Source organism: Talpa europaea, assembly GCF_964194135.1.
Source record: "Talpa europaea genome assembly, chromosome: 9".
NCBI classification, from domain to species: Eukaryota; Metazoa; Chordata; class Mammalia; order Eulipotyphla; family Talpidae; genus Talpa; species Talpa europaea.
The window spans coordinates 11798220-11807615 of NC_140076.1; the positions used below are offsets into that span (position 1 = coordinate 11798220).

Below are 9396 nucleotides of genomic sequence, written 5' to 3' on the forward strand. Positions count from 1 at the left end.
TTCTGTTCCCCACTATGTCTCTGGTGAATCCTCTCACCCCCCAAAACTCTGCCCTGTACCCTGGTTCTTATATGTATAAATAAACAAATCTTAACTGCCTTGCCCACTGCTCCCCTCGGCAGTGTATTTCAGTAGGTCCTCCTGTTCTGCTCCCCACTCTCTCGGTGAATTCCCCCCCCACACACACACCTCTAGCTTATACAAAAATAAATCTTTTAAAAAACTAAAATAAAAAATAAAACTCCTGGGCCTCCCCGGTGGCGCAGCGGTTGAGCGCTGGGTTGCGAAGCTGCCCGCAGACTCTGCAGCGCCGGTTCGATCCCCGGCTGCTCCCCGGCCACCGGAGGAGGGTCCCACATGGCGCGCAGACCTCTCCTGCCGCCCGCTGCTCCCCTCAGCGGTGTGCTTCGGTCCTTCTGCCTGCTCTGCTCCCCGCTCTGGCTCTGGTGAATTCTCTCACCATCCCGCGCTTCTGACTGTACCCAGTGCTTGTATAAATAAATAAATCTTAAAAAAAAATAAAATAAAATAAAACTCCTAATACAATTAGAAGGGATTAAGGCCCACCAACTCTTAAATCATAAAGTTCCAAAAGTTAAAACAGTATGCTAGAATAAAAAGTTCAGAAACATAAGCACGTGGTGATTTAGCATGGAATAAAAGGCATGCAAGTCAAAGATAATAAGTGATGGTTGTGACAACCAGGCAGTGAGCTGGAAAAAGATAAAGTTGGACTCACACTTTACAGTATACTTAACTACAAATTCCAAATGGATCAAAGATTTAATTGTGAAATGAAACTTTAAGAGTACATCAGCAAATTTATTTTCATTGGCACAAGAAAGGACTTCCTATAATTCAAAAGTTAGACGATGAAATGGGATATGGCACAAAGGAAACCTGGACACTGGGGCTAACAAGAAGCAGGTTTATTGCACCGTTTCTGACTCAGCAGATTCGCATCCAAAGGCTGAGCCCTGTCTGCAGGAAGTCAGGGGCTTATATACACTTTCAGTTTCTACAAGGTTCCAGGTTGGTTTACATTGGCAGCTGTACATGGTCAGATATGAAGTGGCTACATACCAAGAGGTGAGTTGTATGGTGGCATACCAAGGAGTGAGTAAAGGGTCAGTAGTCATGATAACCCCCGCCCCCTAGGTCCATTCTGCCTCATGGCAGTACATGGTCTAACATGAAGCAGGATTTATACCAGGAACTGAGCAAAAAAAGGTTATTACTAAAAAAAAAAAAAAAAAAAAAAAGGTTATTACTAAGATCCCCAGGCTGCTTATCTCAGGTAGCCATGCTTCAATAAGATCCATTAATTTAATTTCAAAAATGTCTGCATGGTTGAGCGCTGGGTTGCAAAGCTGCCGGCGGCCTCTGCGGCACCGGTTTGATCCCCGGCTGCTCCCCGGCCACAGGAGGAGGGTCCCACATGGCGCGCAGACCTCTCCTGCCGCCCGCTGCTCCCCTCGGCAGTGTACTTCGGTCCTTCTGCCTGCTCTGCTCCCCACTCTGGCTCTGGTGAATTCTCTCACCCTCCCATGCTTCTGACTGTACCCAGTGCATGTATAAACAAAAACAAACAAACAAATAAATAAAAACATGCCTCTATAAAAAAAAAAAATGTCTGCATGGCAAGAACTCCATAAGCAAAGTCAAGAAAGAATATCATACTAAAAAAATTTCATGCAAGAGCCTCCCTGGTGGCACAAGTGATAAAGTTTCAGTACTCTCAAGCTATTGCCAGCCATTGCAGCATAGTTCAATTCCTAGTCAAGGAGCTGACCCACGTGGCACAGAAGACCTCTCCTGTCTTGCCTGCTGCTCCCCTCAGTGTATTTCAATAGATCCACCTGCTCTTCTTTCTCCCCACTGTCTCTGGTGAATCCTCTCACCCCCTGCACCTCTGGCATACAACCCAGTTCTTATGCATACAAGAACTGGGGTACAGGCCAGAGGTGGGGGGGGGGGGGTGAGAGGATTTACCAGAGACAGAGGAGGGAACAGAACAGGCAGAATGACTTAAGTACACTGCTAAGGGGAGCAGCAGGCGAGTCAGGAGAGGGCCACTGCACCATGTGGGTAGCTCACTGGCCGGAGATTGAACTTGTGCTGCAGTGGCTGCAGTAAGCCTCAGAGTTGCATCCTAACCCCTTGCGCCACCAGGGAGGCCCTAAAAATTTTTTACATGCAACTCTTGTGACAGAAATAATCTTAGTACATAAAGAATTCCTGAGTTACATGAAAAAGTAATAGCAAAATATAAAACAAGCAGAGGACACATAACAATTCAAAAAGAAATGCAAATGACCCTTACGTATGAAAAGCTATATACAATATGAGGAAAGCAAAGTGAAACTAAACAGACACCTTATGTGGTAGGTGCAGCTTATCAATTATTGCTCTCTCCTAGCTACTTCTTGGACACATGGAATCACAAAACAAACTCCAATCAATGAGTTATATTAGAAAAGATGGTTGTAATTCTAAAGCAAGAACTTGAGACCTGGAATTTAAATCCCTCCACCATTTCAAATGGGGGCTGCCACACTGGGATTCTACTGACTAGAACAAGCCAGCCTCCCCCAACTTCACTCACTCCTGACTCCCACCCCAACCTTCTTGTAGCTTAAGCCATATATAAACCTAAGTTGTTTTAAACCATTTAAATATTTGGGATTTATTTGTCACACAACACAATTTAATTCAGCATGCCTGACATATTTTGTCCTGTCTATCAGATTGACAAAAACATCAAAAAAGGCACTGGGGGAAAAAAGCAATCTCTCGCAATATACTGCTAGTTAGGCTAAAAAGCAGAATGATCTCTTTGGAGGATCATTTCCATTATCTATCAAAACTACTAATGCATTATCCATAATACCCTGCAATCCCACAAGGGTCTTTATTCTACAGATTTCTACATGTTAAACTAACTTAGAATTAATGTTATTTATTGAAGGAAGGATAGAAAAAGACTGAATATAAATTCAAATCAATTTACAAGCAACTGGTTAAATAAAACAATAAATTCATGACAGCATACAATGTTACTATACATAAGACTGAGCATCCAAGAGAAAAATGCATGAAAATAACCAAAGGCTACACATGAAAATTGAAAGCAACTTTTACACACAACTGTCAAAAGGGGTAAATAATCCAAATGGCCATCAATAAACAAATCCTACCATAGATTACTTACTCCCCTCCAAAAAACCGCTGCTACATCCAATATGATTCTCAAAACCATGATGTTGAGCAAAAGAATCCAAACACGAAAGTGCCTGCGTTTTAGCTCATCCCTACTTCTCAAATTAAGAGTGCACATAGTGATATCAGACACCAGGTACCAGAAAACCCATGTATCATTACTGGAACCTAAACTTCAATTCCTTTTACTTAGAGGGGAATTTGTTCATGACACACAAAAACACACGAACTTATCTGTCAGATATATGAAAACCACAATGATACCATGACACATCATCTTCAAAATGACTAGATACTATCAGTGATGTAGCACATCAACTCACATAATGCTCATGAATGGTACAATCACTTTGGAATTAATTTGGTATTATCTACTGTGAAGTCAAATAAAAACTTCTGACCCAGCGATACCTGTCATCAAAAATGTGTACATCCCCAGAAGATACACACAAGAATGTAGACTGCAGCTTTATTCAAATACTGGAAAAATTCCAAATGACAATACCAGTGGGAAAGATAGGGAAAGATAAAGTATTTAAAAAGCCACCCAAAGGGGGAGATCCCATACCTCTAGATCACAATGTTGTAAACCAATGTTACCTCAATAAAAAAAAAAAAAGTAAAGTATATGAAAGGCATGGAATACTGCATAGCACTGAAAAGGAACACAGGAAGGCTTCCCACAATGTGGATGAACCTCACCCAGAGCAGCAAAAACCAGACACAAAAGGAATTACAGGGGCCTCCCTGGTGGCGCAAGGGGTTAAGCACAGCACTAAGAAGCAATCCGCAGCAGCACAAGTTCAGTTCCCCGCTGGCCAGGGAGCGACTCACATGGCACAGTGGACCTCTCAGCAGTGTATTTCATTCAATCCTCCTGTTCTGTTCTCCACTCTGTCTCTGGTGAATCCTCTCACCCCTGCACCTCTGACCTGTACCCCAGCTCTTGTATGCACAAATAAATCTTTTTAAAAAAAAAAAAAAAAGGCCAAGGGAACAACAATGTATACAACTGTATACAAGTTCAAAACAAGAAAAATAATATGATTTCAACCCTAAGGTAGTGGTTACTTTTGAGGAGCAGGGAGGAGAAAGTGATCAGTAAGAGGCAGAAAAGGAGATTGGGGAGCAGGGGAATGCTAGTAACATTTTTGTATCTGTAGTAGATACAATGTTCCCTTCGTGATAAGGCCTCCAGTGTAATCCCTATAATTTATGTGCTTTTCTATATGAAAAATAGCTTTTAATTAAATAAGAATCATTAGAAAATTCTTAAGAGAAATAAGAAGGGTCTTGCCTTATCAGGTATTTTAAAAATAATCCCAAATAATAGAACTATGGTCGTAGGACTGGGACGTTGAGCCAAATCAATGGGAGAGATGATGGCTAAGAAATAAACCCAAAGACATAAGAATTTATCATATAAGTGACTTTTTTAACTAGTGGAAGGAAATGCTATATTATTCAATAGATGACTAAGAAAACTCAGTAGCTATTTGTACAAATAAAAATAAAGTAAGGATAGATTCCCCTCTCTCATTCCCTTAATCAAATTCTAAAAGGACAAAGACTGAATGCATAAAATGGAACAATTAGTACTAAAATAATTATGTTGTTTGCTTATATCTCTCATCTTCTAAAATATATGACAGGGCCTCCCTGGGGGTGAAAGGGGTTAAGAGGCAACCTATGAAACTATCCGCAAGCCACTGCAGCACAAGTTCGATCCTCGGCCAGGGAGATACCCACATGGCCCAGCAGACCTCACCTCTCCTGTCTCGCCCGCTGCTCCCCTCAGCAGTGTATTTCAGTAGATCAGACTGTTCTGCTCCCCACTGTCTCTGGTGAATCCTCTCACCACCTCCACCTCTGGCCTACACCCCAGCTCTTGTATGTATAAATAAATAAATTTTCAAAAAAATATTATTTTTTAGTTTAAAAAAATTGTACTTGAGGGCCTCCCCTGTTGGCGCAGCGGTTGAGCGCTGGGCCCAACGAGGGTCCCACATGGCGTGCAGACCTCTTCTGCTGCACCCGCTGTTCCCCTCAGCAGTGTACTTCAGTCCTTCTGCCTGTTCTGCTCTCCGCTCTGGTGAATCCTCTCACCCTCCCGCGCTTCTAACTATACCCAGTGCTTGTATAAATAAATAAATAAATGTTTAAAAAAAATTGGACTTGATCTGTCAAAGTTAGCAAGGCGAAAGGTGGCAACAATGTGAGGGAAGCAGGATGGGTTCACCTAGTCTTTGAATATGGCTAAACACACCTTCAGTGCTGGCATCTTTTAACATAGTGTACACTATGAAAAAATGGATGTTATTAATTTGCTTCTTCTAAGAGTCAGGGGAAATTTATAAACTAAAGAGAAAGCAGGAATAAGTAGCCTTTGAGATTTAAATAAAAATTGCTTGGACCTCACAGTAGGCATGGTTTCAAAATCAGACTTAAGAAAGCTAAATTGGACTACATCAAAGCTAAAAACTTTTGAGCTGAAAAGACAATCCCTAACAGAATGAGAAAAGATTTGCAAACATGAGGCACTTGTATCCAAAATGTGAGAACTCTTACAGTTCAATAAAAGACAACCCACTTTTTTAAATGGCCAAAGGAATTGGAATTATTCTAAAATAAATAAATAAATGGGTGGATGGATGGACATATTGAATGGGCAATAAACATGAAAAGATGCTCAACATTACTAGTCACCAAGGAAATGCAAGTCTAAACCACAGGAGAATCCACTTCACACAGTCAGGATGGCTACAAGTATAAAGAGAAACAAAAACAAGTGCAAGGCTGTGGAGAAATTGTAATCTCCATACACTGTATGTTAAATAGTACAATTTGGGAAAATAATTAGTTACTCAAAATGTCCAACATGATGTTATCATTATGCCCCAACAATTCCAATCCTACGAATCTACCCTAGAAAAATCAAAACATACCCCACAACATGCAAACTAAGAGTCACAGGAGCATTATTTACAGCAGCTAAAAAGTGGAAACAACCCAAATGGCCATCCATTAATAAGTATCTAAAAATGAGGTAGATGCACAGAACGGAATATTATTCAGCAATAAACAGAAATTAGTTATTAGGAAAATGCAATCAAAACCACAATGAGATGCCAATGCAAACCCACCGGCTGGCAATTAACCAGAACTTAAATGTCAGGAGAAACTGGGCCTTCACACACTGCAGGTGGGAAGGTAAAGTGGCACGCGGCTGTGGAAACAGAATGGTGGCTCCACAGTTAAACACAATTACCACACGAACCAGGAACCCCACTAGTAGGTGCACAGCCCCCAGAACTAAAACCAGGTGTTCTAACAAAAACTTGTACATAAATGTTCATAGCAGCACTAATCTTATGGCCAAAAAGTGGCAACAACCAAAACGTCTATTAACTAGGTGAAGTGATGGATTTGTTAATTATCTTGGGCTTGGCAACCATTTTATAGTGTACATCAAATCACCACATTGTACACTTTAAATATATACAATTATATTTTTCAATTATTCCTGGGGAATGTTGAAGGAAATTTTTTAAGTCCTTCAACTTGAACAGATAAAGAAAATGTGGTATATCCAAACAATGGACTATTATTCAGCCATAAAGAGAGTTCAAATATTAATACACAATACTACAGCAAGATCCTAGAAAACATTATGCTAAGTGAAAGCCAGACCCCAAAAAAAAAACCACCAGGAGCTGTGTAATTCCATTTATATGAAATACATAGATTAGAGAAGTGCTTGGAGACAGGGAGTTTCCTGGTTGCCTGGGGCTGGGCGGAAGGGGAAATGGGAAGTGCCTATTTAATGTAAATAAAGCTTCCTTTTAGAATGAAAAAAGTTCTAGATCCAACAATGGTGAGGTTTGCACAACATTGTAAATGTACTTAATGCTCCCATTATATACTTAAAATGTTAACTTCGGCGCATTTTACACTTTTTTTCCAAAGATTTATTTATGCATACAAGAGCTTGGGTACAGGCCAGGTGAGTGGGGTGAGAGGATTCACCAGAGACAGAGTGGGGCACAGAACAGGTGGATCTACTAAAAGATTGACCAAAGTATACTGCTGAGGGGAGCAGTGGGCGAGTCAGGAGAGGTCTGCCGTGCCATGTGGGTTGTGTCTTAAACCCTTGCGCCACCAGGGAGGCCCTACACACTTTTAAAAAAGATTTTTTAAAAATAAAATATTGACACATGTTACAACACAGATAATCCTTGAAACATGCCAAGTGAAATAAATAAGTCCATACATGAAATGTCCAGAATGGGCAAATTTAGAGGCAGAAAGTATATAGTTGGGTGCTGCTTGGAACTGGAGGGGGCAATGCACAGGGGTGAACTGAGAAATAACCTATTGATAAGTGTCATGGCTTTTTATTGTGGGAGGGGGTTGAGGGGGAGATGTCCTAAAAACAGATGGCTAAACCACCTTGAGAATATACAAATAACGAAAAAACACTGCATGGTACATCTTGAGTGGGTGAATCACAGGATATGCGAATGATATCTCAATACAGTTTTTAAGCTGCAGCTTAAAATTCACCTTTATGATATTCCCCTGATGGTGAGCTCAGCCTATATCTACAGTTAAAGTCATAACTATTCCTGTAAAGGTTTACATTTTTTGATTACTCTGCAACCTAATTAAGAAGCTGGCTGAAACTTAGCACTTTTTATTCTACACGGACTTCTGTCACTCCAGTCCTTACTACTGCTAGAGTGAGATTTGCCCTCTTCGCCAACTAGACGTGTGCCCGGCACCTGAATCATCCGTTTGTTTGCCAGTTTCCTGACTTGTTTCATGCTTCCAACTAGATCTTTTTCAAGTCCCACGATGGGACACTGACTTCCATTCCTGCCGAATCTCCCCCCAGCGGAATGAAAAAACTCCAGAAAGCCTTTACTAAAAACGCCGCTAAAAGGTTACTGAGCATGCCCGGTTTGGTCAAGTCAACCTAACAAGGTTCGGGAACAAAAACTATAGTTCCCGCGTTAAAAGCTGGAAAAACAGAAGAGACAAGCACAATGCCTGAGAATGCAAAGGCAAGGCAAGGTTTGAGGGCTAAGCAACAGTGAAGGTCAGCACTTGCACAGCTCAAACTTGGTTCTCAGCAAGCGTGGCGGAGGGTCAGAAAGGCCACAACAAAACCCAAAAAAAAAAAAAAAAGCTTACAAATACTACAAAGCGAGGGGAGGTCAACTGGGGGGCGAAGGGTACCGATGACGTCGGCTAACCATACATTTTTCCAAAGCAGCCCTGGCCAAAATGATGAAAATGACCAAGCCTTCAGCGCCAACAGGAATGCAAGACATGCTGGGAGCAGCTCCCTTCCAAGAAGTTCCTTTTCCCAGTCGAAAAAGCCACGCCATGGCCAAGATACACCAACCACCAGTGTTTGCTAAGCTCGCAGATCCTGCCTTTAGCCATCGCCACCGCCATCTTCTGAGATACGAACCCAGAACCCTTCCTCCGAGGCGCCCGGCAGCATCACCTCCGTGCAGAGCGCGGGAGGCTGCGCGCCGCAGCTCGCCGAGCCGGCGGGAGGGATGCAGCTCCCTGCGCCCCTCGGCGCCCGCGGGGTGCGCGCAGCCGGCTCCCCGACCCCAGCCCCGAGCCCCGCTCTCCAAGGTGCGGCGCGAGGGGGGCGCCAGGCCGGGGCGCGGGCCTCACCTGCACACGCCGCGGATGCAGGGCTCCAGCCAGATGCGGTAGGCGGTCTCGATGTGCTCCTGCGACACCTCCTCGGGCCGCACCGTCTCCGCCCAGCGCCAGGCCGCCTTCTCCAGCTGCAGCCGCGGAGCCATGGCCTCGGCCCAAGGAGCGCCTCCCGAGCCCGGCCGCCGCTGCCGTCGCTGCCGCCGCCCAAATAAGCTCCGCCACCTGCCAGCGAGGAGGACCGGGCGCTCCCTCAGCCAGCTGGCCAGTCAATCACCTGTGCGCGCCACTGCCGCCGCGCCCGCCCGCCCGCCCGCGCCCTGCCCGCACGACCGGCCGCAAAGCGCCGCCGCGGGCACCCGACACCCCCCGCGCCCGCGGACGTTGGAGGTGGACGCCCCGTCGCGCACGGCGCATGCGCCGCCCCAGCAGCCTTTGCACCTCCCGCGCCTCAGGCCCGGCCGGCGGAGGAAGGGGAAGCGGCCGTCGGCACCGTCTTGC

General features: G+C 44.2%; 1 protein-coding gene across 9 annotated transcripts in view; it reads right to left on the reverse strand.

Moving 5' to 3' along the window:
- Nucleotides 1-9059, reverse strand: part of USP48 (ubiquitin specific peptidase 48) — a gene marked incomplete at both ends in the record, with an annotated part of 71250 nt that extends 62191 nt beyond the window's left edge. For 8 of the 9 annotated variants that reach the window (XM_084243857.1, XM_084243859.1, XM_084243854.1 and 5 more), the window contains one exon: nt 8911-9044. In XM_084243857.1, the coding sequence (XP_084099983.1) occupies nt 8911-9044 (134 nt within the window). Of the gene's footprint in view, nt 1-8910 lie in introns of all 9 variants that reach the window. The other variant, XM_084243860.1, reaches the window with a different exon arrangement.
- Between the last annotated feature and the right edge of the window lie 337 nt (nt 9060-9396).